The sequence below is a fragment of the Heteronotia binoei genome, chromosome 13 (genome assembly GCF_032191835.1).
Source record: "Heteronotia binoei isolate CCM8104 ecotype False Entrance Well chromosome 13, APGP_CSIRO_Hbin_v1, whole genome shotgun sequence".
NCBI classification, from domain to species: Eukaryota; Metazoa; Chordata; class Lepidosauria; order Squamata; family Gekkonidae; genus Heteronotia; species Heteronotia binoei.
Window position 1 is genome coordinate 13,290,792 of NC_083235.1, and position 18,866 is coordinate 13,309,657.

An 18,866-nucleotide genomic window follows, 5' to 3' on the forward strand; every position below is an offset into this window, starting at 1 on the left:
GACTTCAGGGGACACCCGCTGGATCGATTAAAAGCTTGTCGGAAGAACTCTGTCTTACAGGCCCTGCGGACCATGGCTAAGTTCCACAGGGCTCAGATCTCCAACGGGAGCTCATTCCACCAGGTAGGGGCCCGGACCAAAAAGGCCCTGACCCTTGTCGAAGCCAGCCGGGCGTCCTCAGGACCAGGGATCACGAGAAGATGTTGTGCGGCTGACCTCGGAGCCCGGGGGGGGGGGGGCTCGTATGGAGAGAGGCGGTCCCGATTATCACATAACTGGTGCAGGATTAATCTTTTTTGCAGAGGAGGCTGGCTGTTGTGTCTCTCAATGAGTCATTGTTCTGCATTGGCTTCCACTCAGAAAAGTGACTCATGAAAAAAACAAAACAAAAACGTGGCTCAGGCTCCTCGGCAGAATTTTTATTCGCTATAAAAGTAAATGCCTTGACCTGGATAGCCTAGGCTAGCCGGATCTCATTCGATCTTAGAAGCTAAGCAAAGTCAGCCCAAGTCAGTATTTAGATGAGAGACCCACCAAGGAAGTCCAGGGTCGCTACACAGAGGCAGGCAAAGGGCAAATCACCTCTGTCTCTGCCCTGACCTGGTTGGCCCAGGCTAGCCCGACCTCAGAAGCTCAAGTCTTATCTCCTGCTTTCAGAAATAAACCCCATGAGGGTTTGCATTTCTTTGCGGAAGCTCTAATGAAAAAGTGTACACCCTGTACCTCTACTACTGCAGCTGAAGGAAGAGGAAAGGAAAGGTCCCCTGTGCAAACACCAGTCGTTTCCGACTCTGGGGTGACGTTGCTTTCACAACGTTTTCACGGCAGACTTTTTACGGGGTGGTTTGCCATTGCCTTCCCCAGTCATCTACGCTTTCCCCCCAGCAAGCTGGGTCCTCATTTGACCGACCTCAGAAGAATGGAAGGCTGAGTCAACCTCGAGCAGGCTACCTGAAAACCCAGCTACCGCCGGGGATCGAACTCAAGTCGTGAGCAGAGCTTAGGACTGCAGGACTGCAGCTTTAACACTGCGCCATGGGGCTGTGTCTAAAGCCAGAAGAAAGGAGATTGTGTGGGCCACTTAAAATCAAATTGTCTCTTACCCCACTCCTTCCTTGTTAAATGTAATACCCCGATACCAACGTTCCCTCTAAGCTGCAGAGTCTTGTGAGCAAAAATTCTACTTTGTGAATCACCGGCATTAAAGTTGTGAGCTCCGGCATAAATTAGTTTGCTCTGGGGCCATTTTTCCTGAGCTAAGACAAACAGGTGCGAGCCAGAGGCTAAAAATCTCTGAGCCAGCTCACGCTAACTCAGCTTAGAGGGAACACTGCCTGAGACTCTGTTCTCTGTTAAGTCAGCCAAACTTAAATGGTGGGGGGAGGGGTTTTGTGTTCATTTTAAGTGCAATACGATGAGTTGTTAACACGTGTCTCCAACTACAACTTCATCTCTGCTTCTGACAGACTGTCTCTTCCATATCCCCGTAACAAACCCTGGGGCACAGGGAGAAGGCCATGGTGGCAGAATGGTGCTTGAATTCTGTAGCTTCCTGGCACGGCAGCTGTGGACTGCAGGGAGGGCGACTGGTTCACATTTCCAGCATGTGGGAGGCCAGAAAGGAGCCGTAGGGAGCCCCCAACAGCTCCTCCACATCCTTACGCTTCACCAGCCAGCAGGGGGCCTCGTGCGCCCTCCGAGAGGAATCCTTCAGCACCTTGGTGACCTCCGTAACCGGCACCATGTGAGCATCCCTCCAGAGCCAGGCGTCTTGCGTCCCCTGGACAGGGTCTGGGGAAAGCCTGAAGTCACCATGCTGGAATTGGCCTGTGGAGAAACATATGGACTTTGAGGTAATTGCTGCACAAAATCTATAGGGAAAGGCAGGGGCCATGCCAGCACACTAGATCAGCGTGGCCAAACTGTGGCTCAGGAGCCACATACGGTTCTTTCACACATATTGTGTGGCTCTCGAAACCCCCACGGCTCAGTCGGCTGGCTCAGAGAAGGCGTTTCTCTGTTGAAATCACTTCGCCAAGCCAGCTGGCAGCTTGGAAAATGTGTTTGTGGTTAAAGTGGCTTTCTTTCAACCTCTCTCCCCCTCCCCAAACTATTTGCCCCTGTGTGCCTTTTCTCAAACATCTGACATTCATGTATTGAAGCTCTCAAACTTCTGATGTTTATTCCATGTGGCTTTTACATTAAGCGGGTTTGGCTACTCCTGAACTGTAAGAACATAAGAGAAGCCATCTTGGATCAGGCCAATGGCCCATCCAGGCCAACACTGTGTCACAGAGTAGCCAAAAAAACCCAGGTGCCATCAGGAGGCATCAGGGGGCCAGGACACTAGAAGTCCTCACACTTGCCCCTCCCAAGCACCAAGAATACAGAGCTTCACTGCCCCAGACAGAGTTCCGAAAATACACTGTGGCTAATAGTCAGTGATGGACCTCTGCTATACTACATCCAATATGGCCATCTTCACTGCACAAAGTAGACTGTCCAGGGCTTTTTTCATAGCATGAACTCCTTTGCATATTAGGCCACACCCTGCCCATGTAGCCAATCCTCCAAGAGTTTCCAGGGCTCTTCTTACAGGGCCTACTGGAAGCTCCAGGAGGACTGGCTACATCAGGGGTGTGTGGCCTAATATGCAAAGGAGTTCCTGCTACAAAAAAAGCCCTGGTTATTTGTCACTGGAACCCGAGGGCTGTGTTTGCGTCGCGAGCCTGGAGAAGGAGCCGCTCACCTAACAGGCCTTGCACTGAAGCAGAGAGCCCTGCGCCGTTCACCATGTAGAAGCCCAGGTGGTCCAGCTGCAGGGAAGTGGGGTGGCTGTAGCGATGGAGCAGGATAAGGAACTCCACCCCCTGGCCGATCCAGAGGGTGACGTTGGCCTCTGGCCACACAGAAATCGCCAGCAGCGTCCTCCGGACGATGGCCCTCTGGGTGAACGGCAACACCAGTGTGTCTTCCCCGTGCAGCGTCACCCCCTCCCGCGTCATGTTGACCACGTAGGTTGCCCGCGGGTGGCTGACTGCCACGCTAATGGCGTCGAGGTAGGTGCGGGGACGTTCTTCATGACCCGGCCTTAACGGAGCGCCCATTAAGTGGCCGTTGACCTCCAGCCCTGGGAAGGAGAACCGAGAGGGCATCAGACTGCAGTGGAAAAGTGACCGTCCCTCTTCCCTTGGCTTCTCACCTGGAGAGCAGGTGGAGAAACCACATGGGCTCAGTCACACCTGCTCAGCGCCAGTGTTCCCTCTCAGCTGAGTTAGCGTGAGCTGGCTCACAGATTTTTAGCCTCCAGCTCACAGATTTTTGTCTTGGCTCAGGAAGGATGACCCTGGAGCACACTCATTGAGGCAGTAATGCACAACTTTAATGCCAGTGACTCACAAAGTAGATTTTTTTGCTCACAAGACTCTGCAGCCTAGAGGGAACATTGCAAGCTCTAACTGCTGCACAAGATTTTTTTCCCCCAATTTTCAAACAAGTTTATTTCAAAATACAGAGAGGCAGACAGAATCATATACAGAATTATACGTAAATGTATAAACAGACAGGATCAAACCCACCCAGTCACCAGAAAGAAAACAACTAAAGAAACCCAGATTGCAAACAGTAATCCAGTAACACAAGCTAACGCCAAACCAGCATACATTGCTCATTGGAACCAAAATTTCCATGTGACAAATAACCCTGAAAAGGGGACCACTTTACTAAAATATTAGACCTCCATTTTAAAGACCTCCTCCCATCCAACTTATAAGTGATTTTATCCAGGAGTCATTTTGTAGAAAAATAGGTGGTAGATCTCATTAGCATATGCCACCCCCCACACACACACACACCAGCCAAAAGCAACCCAATGCAAGAAAGGAGAGCCCCGGGCGAGTGAGACCTGCTTGGGCTGGATAGAGATCCAGCCAGCCCAAGCAGGCCTCACTCACCTGGGACTCTCCTGCGCCACCCCACCCCCACAGTCAAAAGGCCAGCAAGCCACCCACCACCCAAAATCACATCAGAAGTGAAGAAAGGGTGGTGTGGGCTTCTCCAGGGGTGAATGAGGGCTGCTGAGGGCATGGCAAAGCCCCTGGTGGCTGGCTGGCTGCCCGCTCTCCTAATCCAGGGATTGTTATGCAGCTGCACCTACTCTTCAATGGACAAGGTAGGTGAGGAGGAAGAGGGGGAACCCCCAGAAAGGTTCAGGAGCTGTGCTCCTGTGAGCTCCTGCTGAATTCAAGGCCTAATTTTATCTAAAATAAAATAACTCCCAACATTTATTCAACCAAACTGCTATGGAAGGGCACGGCTTTAATTTCCAATGCAAGGCTATAGCGAACTTAGCTGTGTTCAGCAGCGGAGAAATTAACTCCTCCTGTAAAACAGGAATATCGAAATCATCCCAAATGTTTAAGAGACAAATTGTAGCAGATAATGGAATCCTGACATTGGTAATATTATAAATCTCCATAATAGCCTGTGTCCAAAATAAATAAATTATTGGGTGTGTCCATCTGTTGTCCATCCCCGAACCAAGGGATACCAGGCTAGGCTCTACATGGGCTAGGGCCTTCTCAGTGGCAGCACCAATGCTGTGGAATGCTCTCCCTGAGGCCATAAGAGCCCTGCGGGATCTCTTCCAATTCCGCAGGGCTTGTAAAACCGAACGTTTTAAACAGGCCTATAGTAACCAGGGAGAGAAGGCTGCTGCTTCTTTGCTGCTTGGCGATTCCACCAGAAGGACCACCGACAGATAAATAGAAGATCTAATAAAATCTGATCCGCCTATGCTTTAAGATTCTGTACAGCTCCACTATTTGGTCTTAAATTGTAAATTGTTTTTTGTTTTATCATTTTATACCTGTAATTGAGATTGTTGGTTTTAGGCAGTTTGGTCTAGTGGTTAAGTGTGCGGACTCTTATCTGGGAGAACCGGGTTTGATTCCCCCCTCCTCCACTTGCAGCTGCTGGAATGGCCTTGGGTCAGCCGTAGCTCTCGCAGAATTGTTCTTGAAAGGGCAGCTGCTGTAAGAGCCCTCTCAGCCCCACCCACCTCACAAGGTGTCTGTTGTGGGGGGAGAAGATACAGGAGATTGTGAGCCGCTCTGAGCCTCTGATTCAGAGAGGAGGGCAGGGTATAAATCTGCAGTCTTCTTATTCTTATTATGCCCTGAGTTTGTTGTGGTTTTTTTTAATTTTTCAGTTTATTATTATAACTGACACACACCACAAACAGAAAAACAAAACACACACTATATACAATATACACTGAAGCATAAGGATTAAACTCAGTTACATACATCATATTCCATCCTTATCTATTTCAAGGACTTAGGTTTCTAAACCACATTTATTAATATTCTAACTCTTTCCATTTATCATATCATAGTATTTGACTCAATATCTATTTCCTACATTAATTTACAACCTTCAACCACTCATATAATGGCTTCCAAGTTTCTTTACATTCTTGTATATTGCCCTCTTTCAACTTTACTGTTAAAAAATCCATTTCGGCAGCTGCCCTGAGTTCGTTTTGGAATGGGCAGGATATAAACCGAAGGTAAATAAAATAAAATAAAAAATAGAATATGCTGCACCAGATTGTGTCTCACCCACCCCAAATCTGGAGATGATCATAGCAGGTTGCCAAGTGTCCAGAATGCTTATTATTTCTTTGGCTGGCTGCCAGAATAGGAAGGGAACTGAACGTTGTCGATTCCTTGTTCCCCTGTCTGTACATCAATTTTGGGGGGGTTGCTTGTCCAAGAGGCAGTGCAGAGCTACTGGGTTTGCAAAAGGAAAGAGGAAGAACCCAGCAGCGCCTTAAAGGCTAACCAGATTTCCTACTGGTACAGACAGACTGACATGGCTAACATCTCATTTTCAACCAACACCAATTACCTTTGCAAAGGAAACACACTCTGCACGCGCTTAGAAGCACCTGTCGGAGCTCCCCTTTTTGAAAACAAATGCCTCACAAGGGATATTACGCTCTGTGCTGAGATGCCGGAATTTGTGGAAACAAAGCTTTTGCAATTGCTGCAATTACATGCTGGTCATCACCTTTAAAGCCCTATATGGCCGAGGACCTGCCTACCTTAGGGACCGCCTCTCTCCATATGTTCCCCAGAGAGCACTGCGATCTAGTTCACAAAATCTTCTGGAAATCCCTGGGCCTAAGGAGGCCAAACTAAAAAAAACCTAGGGAGCAGACCTTCTCTATAAAGGCACCCCCATGGTGGAATCAACTGCCGGAGGAGGTGCGGGCCCTACGGGATCTCAATCAGTTCCGTAGGGCTTGCAAAACCGCCCTCTCCCAACTAGCCTTTTAAGATGAAACCTAGTAGTAACACCAGACCATCTTGTACAAACTGAGACTGTAGCACCATTAAGTTATACTGTTTTTAGATTATTTATTTAATGTTTAATTTATGTATTGAATTTCATTGTATTATTCTGTTTTATTAATTGTACTATCTTGTTTTATTGTATAGCATGGTCTATACCATGCCCTGTAAGCCGCCCTGAGCCTGCCTCGGCGGGGAGGGCGGGGTATAAATAAAAATTTATTATTATTATTATTATTATTAGGTATAGGGAGGGATGCCAGCCTCCAGGTGAGGCCTGGAGATCCCCAGAATTTAGAGCTCATCCCTGGACTACAGTCCCTCGGGAGACGATGGATGCTTTGGAGGGTGGACTCTGTGGCACTGTGCCCCGGAGGGGGAAGGAGAAGGTGGTGATGATGGTGATGATATTGGACTTATATCCTGCCCTATACTCTGAATCTCAGCCTGTGATCACACACACTAAATAATGCACTTTAAATCCATTTCCAATGCACTTTCCAACTAGATTTCACTGTGTGAACTGGCAAAATCCGCCTGGAAAGTGCATTGCAAGGGCATTGTTTAGTGTGTGTGTTGGCAGCCTCAGAGCAGTCACAATCTCCTTTTCCTTCCTCCCCTCCCACAACAGACACCCTGTGAGGTGGGTGGGGCTGAGAGAGCTCTCCCAGAAATTGCCCTTTCAAGGGCAACTCTGCGAGAGCTACGGCTGACCCAAGGCCATTCCAGCAGCTGCTGTCCCCCCCAGGCTCCATCTCCAGGAGTTTTTCATTCTGTATCTGGAAACCTGACCACCGCCACCCCCAATCCCCACCAGTGGGCCCCTTCAGGCTACACTGGTGCAAGGGCTCTCCTCTTCTTACCTGTCTGAGGGTCGCTCACCAAGTTCAGTATGTCTCCTGGGGCTCCGTCCAGGGTGAAGCACACGTTTCCAAGTGAACGCGGTAACCGTACTACGAAGTGAGGGTCTCCATCCACTGCAACCCAAGGGGGAAAAAACAAACAAGGATTCAGGCTAAGCAGGTATCGAGGATCCTGGAGGAGTCCTTTCTGAGGCTTGAAATGGGAGGGACTTACCCCAAGAGGAGAAGGTGAAGAAGCCCCCATTGGAGGCACTGATCAGTTGGCCTGGAGGAAGGGAGAGGCCAGGTTAGTGACACCAGGTTCGAATTCATCCTCCTAGTCTCTTCGGCTGTCTGGTACCGTCCCTCTTGCTCTCGACAAAAAGACCCCTCTGTTCTGATCACCCAGAGTACAATCCTGCTTAACTGGTTTCCTAAGAAAAAATCTTGGGGCGCCTAGAGGCTGCTGCAAATAGGGTTGCAGATGGAGCCTGGGGGTCTCCCACTATTCCCATTGGTCACTAGACACAAGTCTCCACACCCCTGGAGCAAATGACTGCTTTAAAGGGTGGATTCACTGGACCCTGCTGAAGTCCCTCCCTGCCTCAAATCCCACCCTCCTCAAGTTCCAACGCCCCAAAGTCTCCAGGTATTTCCCAACCGAGAGCACATTGCCCTAGCAGGGCTACCTGGACAGCCCACCCAACATAGAACAGTAAGCTCATGAGAAAATCTGACACTAGGACGGTGTGCTTTCATATGCCTCTCCTTTGGAGAGCCAGTTTGGTGTAGTGGTGAAGTGTGCGGACTCTTATCCGGGAGAACCGGGTTTGATTCCCCACTCCTCCGCTGGCAGCTGCTGGAATGGCCTTGGGTCAGCCATAGCTCTGGCAGAGGTTGTCCTTGGAAGGTAGGCTTCCCAATCCCCAGATCCCAGCGGGGGATCCCCCGTTTTTACAGGCTTCTCCCCGCCCCCAGCCAACGGGGGAAGCCCCACGCCCACAGTCATCATGTAGTTGTAGAGCTCCTGCAGGTTTAGAAACCTGCAAATTGATCCGTTTGTAAAATGTGTGCCTTTACGGCTGAGCAGGAAACAGGAAACCGGAAGGGCTTCATTGGAAAGAGTCAGTAATAGTTTCCATGGAGAACGGCCCCTCTCTTTCTTTTGCTTTCGTTTTCACAGCAAGTAAGTTCTGCAGGAAGAAGATCTAGTAAGTATTTGTGTGTGAGAGAGAGGGAGGGGGCAGGGGATTCCCTGGTTTGGAGGCCCTCCCCCCCCTTTAGAAAGCATGGGGGGGAGGGAAATGTCTACTGGGCACTCTATTATTCCCTATGGAGAACGATTCCCATAGGGAATAATGGGGAATTGTTCCGCGGGTACTGGGGGCTCTGGGGGGGCTATTTTTTGAGGTAGAGGCACCAAATTTTTAGTATAGCATCTAGTGCCTCTCCCCAAAATACCCCCCCAAGTTTCAAAACATTTGGACCAGAGGGTCCAATTCTATGAGCCCCAAAAGATGGTGCCCCTATCCTTAATTATTTCCTGTGGAAGAAAGGCATTTTAAAAGGTGTGCTGTCCCTTTAAATGTGATGTCCAGAACTCCCTTGAAGTTCAATTATGCTTGTCACACCCTTGTTCCTGGCTCCACCCCCAAAGTCTCCTGGCTCCGCCCCCAAAGACCCCAGATTTTTCTTTAATTGGACTTGGCAACCCTATTGGAAGGGCAGTTTCTGTCAGAGCTCTCTCAGCCCCACTCACCTCACAGAATGTCTGTTATGGGGGAGGAAGATAAAGGAGATTGTGAGCCACTCTGAGACTCAGAGTGAAGGGCAGGGTATAGACCCAATATCTTCCCTAGAGAGCCAGTTTGGTGTAGTGGTTTAAGTGTGCGGTCTCTTATCTGGGAGAACTGGGTTTGATACTCCACTCGTCCCCTTGCAGCTGCTGTGGGACAGCCACAGCTCTTGCAGAGTTGTCCTTGAAAGGGCAGCTTCTGGGAGAGCTCTCTCAGCCCCACCTACTTCACTTACAGCACAATCCAGAGGGGGGGGACTGAAAGCACTCTGGGAGTGGACTTGCCGCTACGTGGGTGCCATAAGCATTTGTGCCGACATACGACTGGCACCGCCACAATGGAGGGGAGTTACGTGGGCGGGGGGCCACCCCAATGCCGCTCCGCCCGAGTCCCTGTTAGGACTCAGGGCGCTGTATTATCTATATTATAACCTGTTAGGACTCAGGATGCTGTATTATAACTATATTATAACCTGTTAGTACTCAGGGCGCTGTATTATCTATATTATAACCTGTTAGGACTCAGGATGCTGTATTATAACTATATTATAACCTGTTAGTACTCAGGGTGCTGTATTATCTATATTATAACCTGTTAGGACTCAGGATGCTGTATTATAACTATATTATAACCTGTTAGGACTCAGGGCGCTGTATTATAACTATATTATAACCTGTTAGGACTCAGGGTGCTGTATTATCTATATTATAACCTGTTAGGACTCAGGGCACTGTATTATAACTATATTATAACCTGTTAGGACTCTAGGGTTGCCAAGTCCAAGTCCAGAAATATCTGGGGACTTTGGGGGTGGAGCCAGAAGACTTTGGGGGTGGAGCCAGGAGACACTGGGGTGGAGCTAGGAGCAAGGGTGTGACAAGCACAATTGAACTCCAAAGGGAGTTCTGTCCATCACAATTAAAGGGACCTCACAACTTTTTAAATGCCTTCCTTCCCTCCACCCTCCCCTTCTCTGATTTCACCTCAGAGGCGGAGCGGGCGACACCGCTGTGCTGCTGCCGCCTCTTCTCCGCTTGACCGTAACTGCTCCTCCGAGATGGCCTCAGCCTGAGCCCATCGTGGAGGAGCAGCTACGGTGAAGCGGAGAAGAGGCGGCAGTGGTGTCGCCTGCTCCAAGATGAGGCGGCTCGCCACGCTCCTTGGCGCCATTTCCCCCCCCTCCCCCCGCTTCCGTATTTTTGGGGAGCGGGGGAAGAGGCTGGAAATCCTGGGGTCCCCCGCCAGGGCGGGAGGGTTGGGAAGCCTATAGGACTCAGGGCGCTGTATTATAAATATATTATAATCTGTTAGGACTCAGGGCAGAATCTGGGCAAAATTCCGGCATGTTGGCTGCTCAGGCCCAGGAGGACATGGCGCTCCTGTTCTGACTGGTAAAATACTGGCTGGCAGGGCATTTTTGGTAGCAGAAACTCCTTTGCATATTAGGCCACGCCCCCCCCTGATGTAGCCAATCCACCTGGAGCTTACAGCAGGCCCTGTATGAAGTGCCCTGTAAGCTCTTGGAAGATTGGCTACATCAGGGAGGATGTGGCCATATATGCAAAGCAGTTCCTGCTACAAAAAGAAGCCCTGCCGGCTGGTTGTCAACTCGACTCCCTTGGAGCCCCCGTCATGCAAGGACGTACCTGAATCGCTCTCCCGCTCTTCTAAGAAATCTGCAAAGGAATGTCTTCTTTTAGTGGAGTTTGGAAGCCCCGCCTCCCCAGCTTTCCCTGTTTCAGTGTTCCAAGGCTGCCAGCAGACAAGGGTTGCCAACTCCAGGTGGTGGCTGGAGTCCCTGCTCTTACAGCTGCTCCCAGGCGCCACCGGAGCATGTGCCGAATTGCATCCTTCCAGAAGGACAATGTGTATTTCTTTGTGGTGGGGGGGATGGACCAATAATCCATTTTCAGATGTTTTTTCTAAAGTCTGGCAGCCTTGAGTTCTGGCTCTTTTAGCCTTCATATTACTAAGACTCAAGCATTATAAATGTTACAAACTGAGAGCCAGTTTGGTGCCGTGGAGGGCGGGATATAAATCCAATATCATCATCATCTTCTACGTTTTTCAAAAAGACAGCTTTGCTTCAGTGATCTCTTTCCTCCCCAGTTCCTTAAGCCAGAACAAAGTAGAAAAGACAACATTGAGAAAGTCCTAAAATTTTTATCTGTCTGGTGTACTTTTATCCCACCCTCCCTCCAAGGAGGCACGTGTTTCTCTCCTCCCCCTTTCCAACAAACCCTCACAGCCAGTTTGGTGTAGTGGATTCTAACCCGGAGAACCAGGTTCAATTCCACACTCCTCCGCGTGCAGCCGTCTGGGTGACCTTGGGTTAGGCACAGCTCCTCCAGAGCTCTCTCAGCCCAAAAAAACACGCCTAGCTTACCTCCTAGTGGTGCATAACCCTAAAAGAGTTAGCATTTCTGGCTGTTGGCCAGTCTTAAGCAGGGCTTTTCTTGTAGAAAAAGCCCAGCAAGAGCTCATTTGCATATTAGGCCACACCCCTGACATCACCATTGTTTCACACAGGGCTTTTTTGTAGAACAAGCCCAGGAGGAATTCATTTGCATATTACACCACACACCCCTGACAACAAGCCAGCCGGAACTGCGTTCCTGTGCGTTCCTGCTAAAGAAAAGGCCCTGGTCTTAAGATATCCTGGCTATACAATGCCATACGATGATTAATTATAATTATTTCCGACAACCCTTGAAGTAGGTAAAGACTAAGATACATTCAGTCAACCTCACAGCAGAGTGGGGATTTGAATGCAGCTCTCCCAGGCCTTAGCATGACTAAACATTACTCCACATTGTTTCCAAAGAAATAGGGAATATGATAGCCTCATTAGCCACCCAAAACTCAGTAAGGCACATAATTACCTGTGTAATCTTCATAATCCATGCCATCTAAGAAGGAGACAAGCAGAGATGAGAACTTGTATTATTTGGGTGTGGAAGAGGGGGACATAGATTAGAACAGGGGTCCTCAACCTTTTTGCAACTGAGAGCCAGTTTGGTGTAGTGGTTAAGAGCGCAGACTCTAATCTGGGAGAAGCAGGTTTGATTCCCCACTCCTCCATTTGCACCTGCTGGAATGGCCTTGGGTCAGCCATAGCTTTTGTAGGAGTTGTCCTTGAAAGGGCCGCTTCTAGGAGAGCTCTCTCAGCCCCACCTACCTCACAGAGTGTCTGTTGTGGTGGGGGGAAGGTAAAGGAGATTGTGACGGCTCTGAGATTCAGAGTACAGGGCCGGATATAAATCCAATATCATCATCACCATTGAGATTCTGACAAAGTGTGGCAGGTGCAAGTACAAAATGGTTGCAAAGAAGGCGGAGCCAGCCACAAAATGGCTGCCACCAGGGCCTAGGCGATTGCCTAGGGTGCTGGCCTTCTGGGGGCACCAAATTTGACATCTCCCATGTGACTCAGTGACGTTATCAGTGTCGGGGGGGCGGGGGTGTTTGCCAGAAGTTAGCCTTGCCTAGGGTGCCAGGCAGTCTAGGGCTGGCCCTGGCTGCCATACTTTACCTTCCGTCACACGGTCACACTTGCCGTCAAAAGCAACTTACCTGGCTAATCAAATCTCCAACGGCCAATCAGAAGTCTTCCTGAGCAAAAGCCGCAGCGAGTGCCGCCCACTTACTATAAACATTTGGTGGGCAGCAGGAAAAGTGACAGTGGGTACCGTAGTATAGCAGAGAAAAGGTATGAAAAGAGGCAAAAAGAGCTTTTGCAGACTGGCACTGTCCCATGGGACTTTGGTCATGGCTCTTTGTATGGTTGCAAAAGACTGGCAATATAGCAAGTTAGGGGCAGGGAGGAAGGAATACAAAGGAGACAGGGATGCAGTAGAATGTGGGAGAGTCAGTGGTAGGAGAAAGGGGGGGACCCAGTGAGTTCCTGGCTGCCACCGCCGAGTAACATCACGTAGCTGTCTAGGCCAGGGGTGTCGGACCCATTTGTTGTGAGGGCCAGATCTGACATAAATGAGACCTTGTTGGGCTGGGCCATGTCAGGTTGGGCCAAGCCATGTAGGGCCTTTCAACTTCAAACCCTCAATCTCATTATCATCATCAATTTGAGACAGCAAGACCTCTAGGGTCATTATAAACAACAACGGAGATAGAGGGCAGCCTTGTCTTGTGCCTTTTTTAAAACTTAAAACATGCTTAAAGCGTTAGCACTCATGGGGAGGGGTGGTGGCTCAGTGGTAGAGCATCTGCTTGGTAAACAGAAGGTCCCAGGTTCAATCCCCGGCATCTCCAACTAAAAGGGTCCAGGCAAATAGGCGTGAAATACCTTAGCTTGAGACCCTGGAGAGCCACTGCCAGTCTGAGTAGACAATACTGACTTTGATGGACCAGGGGTCTGATTCAGTATAAGGCAGCTTCATATATTCATATGTTCATTGGTCTTAAAGATCCTTTCTTTGTATTTCTCCCATGGGATCCAGGGAACTGGGCAAAGGAAGCTCTGGCTCTTTCCTTCCTTCCCAAGAGGACTGGGGGAGGGGGGGAGCCTCAGCCAATAGAAGGAAGAGAGGCTTGGCTCAGTAGCTTTGCTGTGCAATCGAGAGAGCCTGTCAAAGCAAGCCCTCCCTCCCCCTTTCTCCCCAAGGGAGGAGCCTCAGCCAATGGAGAAAACAGAGGTTTTGCTCTGAAGCTCCTCTGCGATTGAGCAAGCCTTGCAAAGCAAGCTGTTATGCAGAAAGAAGCAAGATATAGGGAGAAGGAGGCAGATGACAGCCAGTTGCTTAGGGGCCTGATAGGAGCCCTCTGGAGGCCTGATTCAGCCCCTGAACTGCATGTTTGACACCCCTGATCTAGGCCATTGGTTAGCTGAAGGTCCACCAACTTGAGTTCTTGATCTAGCGAGATCCCAATCCATCAAGAGCAGTGTACTCCCAATTCTTGGGAGACTAGCAACAGGGAGATCAAAGTCCTATAGGCACCTCTCACTAAGCACATGGTCTGGGAGAAGGCGGAGCTCTTTGGGAAAAGGTCCTCAGCCCTCCAAACAGTACCGCCCACCCTCCCTCCTGGCCCTACCTGGCTGTTGCCCTGCTGTGAAAAAACCATACACTGCGGGCGGATTCAGCGACTCCACGTATTCCACGTCCAGGTCGGTGGTCGCAAGCAGCTCGGACTCTCCAGGCAAGAGGAAGAGGCTAATGTTGGTGGCTGGTGTCACGCCTGGAATCGAGCTGGTGAATTCTGTTCCCTGGGGAGGCGGGGATGTCCCTCCAGGTATGGCGCCCCACGGGACAGTGCCATTCTGCAAAGGCTTCATGGTGCCCGCTTCCACCGCTGTCCCACCCTTGAGCATCGTCTTATTCCAAGGGATATTCCCTGTCTCCATCCGAGTGGCACCCCCCGGCCAGTGGGTGTGTGGCTGAGGCTTGGTGGCTGGCTGCAGAGTGGTCTGGTGCTGCCCGCCGCCACTGGAATCATTCCCAAGAACCTTGGCATTGCCGAGCGGGTACACGGTAGTCGGTACGCCGAGGACCGTGCCGGCAGCCCCTCCCAGGACTTTGGTCATGGCCGTCCCTCTCGTCTCCTGAACCGAGTGAGGTTGAACCGTTATCCTGGGCCTACCGCCTCTGGTCGGACTGGGTTTGAGGTTTTTGACAGGCGCTCTGGTGGCCCGGATGGAGGGGGCAGCTCTTGGCGGCTTGGTGGAGCTGTGGATTAGAGGAGGAGCTTGAACTGGGGGGGATTTAGTTACTTTGGCGGGGGTAGCATGGCTGCTGGCGGCAACAGTGGTTAGGGCAGCACCTGGGAAAGAGGTGGGCTTGGCCGGTTTGGTGATTCCAGTTGTTGGAACCAAGGTGGTGGGAACAGCTCCAGGCCCTACTGTGCTCTTGAGGGCTTTTGTGATGGCCACCGGGGCATGGGTCACCCCAGGAGTGGTTTTAGCCACTTTGGAGAGCCACGGCAACGCAGTTGTTCCTGAGGCTTGCGCAACTTTAAGTGCTCTGGTCACTCCGGGAGGGACAGTCACTTTGGCCGGTGGCCCCTGGTTTCTGGGAGGGACGGTCGCTTTGGCCGGTTGCCCCTTATCTCTCTTCTCTTCCGGCCTCACCACTATCAGGGAGGTGACGGGCGTGACGAAGTTGTACTTGAGAGACAGGTTTGTGGCCTTTTCGGTCAGCAGGCGTCGGGCTGCTGTGTCGTTGGCCCGGAACCGAGCCTGAAGGAGGTCCTGGATGGTGAAGTAGGCCCAGAGCCTCTGCACAAAGCGACTGATCTGTCCGGCGTCTCCAAGGCAACCGAAGGAGGCTTCCGTGCCGTTGGCCGAAATGTCGTTCTCCAAGTTGAGGGGTCCCTCTTGGCCGTGCCCCGTAGTGCGTACCCGCAGTTCGGACGCCCCTGGCTTCACCTTCCCGGCCACGACCAGCTCAGAGCCCTGGAAATAGTTGGGGAAGAGGTTCTTGGTGAGGTCTTGCGCTACCCCGTCGAGATAGGCCAGCTCCACATCATAGAGCAAAGGGCTGGCGATCTCGTCATAGAAGCCCTTCAGCTGCAGGGTGGCGTCAGCGTCCTCGTAGATACGCCGGGCCACGCCCCTGTTCTCCAGCGACAGGTGCCTCAGCAGCCCGTAGTCTGCGTCATCCCCGAAGGCCAGGCCGAAGAGCGAGATGGTGCCCCTCAAAGCCTGCTGGGCGTTGGCGAGGATGCGGCTGCCGGCTGTCACGCCAGAGGTGGGCTCGCCATCCGTCAGGAAGATGATCAGCGGGATTCTCTGTTCTGTCATTGCCTTTCCCGCTGTGGCGGAGCTCTGGTTGAAGACGGAGGCGGCGGCGAGCAAAGCTGCGTTGATGTCTGTCCCTGGGAACAGAAAGCCGGGGGGGAGTCAGAAGGCAGGACTCTTGGCTTCCCCTGGGAATAAAGGATAGCTAATGGGACAGATAGACCCAGACAGCTATGAACAGGGGTGGAATTCTAGCAGGAGCTCCTTTGCATATTAGGCCACACAGCCCTGATGTAGCCAATCCTCCAAGAGCTTACAAAAAAGAGCCTTGTAAGCTCTTGGAGGATTGACTACATGAGGGGGTGTGGCGTAATATGCAAAGGAGCTCCTGTTAGAATTCCACCCCTGGCTATTGATCAGATCCTCGGTGTCTCTAAGGGGAGCCCTTAAGTTCTAGAACAGGAGAACCGCATGTGGCTCTTTCATCCGTATTGTGCGGTTCTCAAGGCCCCCAACCACCCTATGGGCCAGCTTGGAGACAGCATTTCTCTCCTTAAATCAATTCTCAAAGCCAAGACAGCCAGGAGCTTGGAGAATGTGTTTAAAGTTAAAGTTGCTTGCTTTCCACCTAGCCCTCCCCCATATATTTGCCTGCCTTCCTGTGTTGCGGCTCTCAAACATCTGATGTTTATTCTATGTGGCTCTTACGTTAAGCAAGTTTGGCCACCCCAGTTCTAGAAGCTGGGGATTAATAGCTTCCATCTACTTATGAAGAATGGGGACTCAAGAAAGAGCAAAACTGGGGGAATTCCTTCAGAGGAGCCAATGGTTGACTGAATCACTCCATCACTACCACCGCCCATCAGTTGCCCTGGTGAGCACCTACATCCATCTGCTTCCATCTTGCTGATGTAGTCCTTGGCCTTCCGGATGTTCTGAGAGGTCGCTGGGAGGGACTGGCCGAGCTTCCAGACGTTCACTGTGTCAGAGAAAGTGATGATGTTGAAGTGGTCATCTTGGTGTAGGTCGCTCAGGATAACCTGCATGGCCTTTTTGGTCTGGGGACAGTCAGCAAGAGATGGGGAAAGACCTGGTTTACTCGAGATCACTAAAGGAATAATGTTGGAAGAGTTAATGACTGTGCAAGACTGACAGGGCACGAGGAGGAGGAGAAGGAAAAGGAGGAAGAGGAGAAAAAGGAGGAGGAGGAGGAAAAGGAGGAGGAAAAGAAAAGGAGGAGGAGAAGGAGAAGGAGGAAAAGGAGGAGGAAAAGGAGGAAGAGGAAAAGGAGGAGGAGGAAAAGGAGGAGGAGGAAAAGGAGGAGAAGGAAAAGGAGGAAGAGGAAAAGGAAGAGGAGGAAAAGGAGGAAGAGGAAAAGGAGGAGGAGGAAAAGGAGGAGAAGGAAAAGGAGGAGGAGAAGAAGTTTGATTTATACTCCACCCTTCACTCTTAACCACTGCACCAAACTGGCTCTCACCTGTTTCATTTTTGTCCTCACCTGTTTCATTTTCGTGCCATACATAGAGCCGCTGATGTCGATCACAAACACCACGTCCTTCTGAACAGGGGGCAACCCCCGAGGGGCGAAGTAGTGCACAAAATAGCCATTGTAGATCTGAGAGAGAAGAGAGAAATTATACATACCTCTTACAGCTGTATAGCTTTAAGTAATTGAATAGTTAATACATTGTGTTCTTATACAGAGCTCTTCGATATTTCTCCACAGTTCCTTTGTATGTTTTTGCTCCTTACCATGGTACTCTAGGGTTGTCTTTTCCCCTTGATTGTGGAGTCACCTGTCTTCCAACAAACCCATTCTAGTCAACGATTCTTTTCCTGTGACGTCTCCCCACTCTACCAGGGTGACCCTATTTGCCCTGTTTATAGGGTGGACTGATCTGGGTTGAGAAATACCTGGAATCTAGTGGGGGGGGGGGACCTGAGAAGGGCAGAGTTTGGGGAAGGGAGAGACTTCAACAGTGTCATGCTCAGGGGTGGAATTCTAGCTGGAGCTCCTTTGCATATTAGGCCACACCCCCATGATGCAGCCAATCCCCCAAGAACTTACAAAAAAGAGCCTTGTAAGCTCTTGGAGGATTGGCTACATCAGGGGTGTGACCTAATATGCAAAGGAGCTCCTGCTAGAATTCCACCCCTGGCCATGCTATAAAGTCCACCTTCCAAAGTGGCCATTTTTTCCAGAGGAGCTGTCGCCTGGAGTGGAGATCAGTTGTAGTCTCAGGCGATCTGGCCTGGAGGCTGGCAGCCCTACTCTAACAGGGTCACTCTGCCCCACCCTTTCGAAGGCAGTCTTATATAATAATAAAAATAATAATAAAATTTTATTTATATCCCGCCCTCCCCCGCCGAAGCAGGCTCAGGGCAGCTAACAACATCCTTAAGCAAACAATACAGATATTCCCCAGATATTCCTTCTTATGCCCCAGATATTCCTTCTCTTCTGGGTTAGAATGTAAGAACATATGAGAAGCCAAGTTGGATCAGGCCAATGGCCCATCCCGTCCAACACTCTGTGTGTCACACTGTGGCCAAAACCCAGGAACCATCAGGAGGTCCACAAGCAGGTTTAGGAACATAAGAGAAGCCATGCTGGATCAGGCCAATGGCCCATCCCGTCCAACACTCTGTGTGTCACACAGTGGCCAAAACCCAGGGCCATCAGGAGGTCCACCAGCAGGACCAGAACTCCAGAAGCACTCCCACTGTTGCCCCCCACAAGCACCTAGAAGATAGATCATCACTGCCCCAGATATAAGCCATGTTGGATCAGGCCAGTGGCCCATCCAGTGCAACACTCCGGGTCACACAGTGGTTGAAACCACTGCACCACCTTTACCTGTACATCACCTGCCACGTCCGGCATGGCCACATCATACTGAACTACAAAATCGGCCACGATTCCTGAGTTGGAGTAAGCCGCCTGCTCCTGGGGCGTCGGGGCAAAGACTATCCAAGCGCAGTGTGTCCCTTTCTCCACTCGAGTGGACGGTGGAACCTCAGAGTCCCCTGCCGAGCAAAGGTAACAACTGATCAGTAGGATCAAACGGAGGCTCGCACCTAAGTTCACGTGAGAAGCTGCAAAGGGCCATCGCAGATCTAACGCCATAGGCAGAACCTTCATAACATTTTGGCCATAGGCCTTGAGGTTAGAGCCTGT

The 18,866-nt window shown here is 50.7% G+C and overlaps 1 protein-coding gene across 1 annotated transcript in view; it reads right to left on the reverse strand.

Moving 5' to 3' along the window:
• Positions 1–1,591: 1,591 nt before the first annotated feature.
• The window catches only part of ITIH6 (inter-alpha-trypsin inhibitor heavy chain family member 6), a 38,920-nt gene continuing 21,645 nt past the window's right edge, over positions 1,592–18,866 (reverse strand). The window contains exons 6-16 of the mRNA XM_060253183.1: positions 18,546–18,715; positions 17,187–17,303; positions 16,575–16,746; positions 14,047–15,825; positions 11,877–11,903; positions 10,637–10,670; positions 9,957–9,965; positions 7,434–7,471; positions 7,220–7,333; positions 2,750–3,130; positions 1,592–1,827 (exon numbers count right to left, since the gene is read on the reverse strand). Coding sequence (XP_060109166.1) covers positions 1,592–1,827; positions 2,750–3,130; positions 7,220–7,333; positions 7,434–7,471; positions 9,957–9,965; positions 10,637–10,670; positions 11,877–11,903; positions 14,047–15,825; positions 16,575–16,746; positions 17,187–17,303; positions 18,546–18,715 — 3,077 coding nt within the window. The remainder of the gene's footprint in view (positions 1,828–2,749; positions 3,131–7,219; positions 7,334–7,433; positions 7,472–9,956; positions 9,966–10,636; positions 10,671–11,876; positions 11,904–14,046; positions 15,826–16,574; positions 16,747–17,186; positions 17,304–18,545; positions 18,716–18,866) is intronic.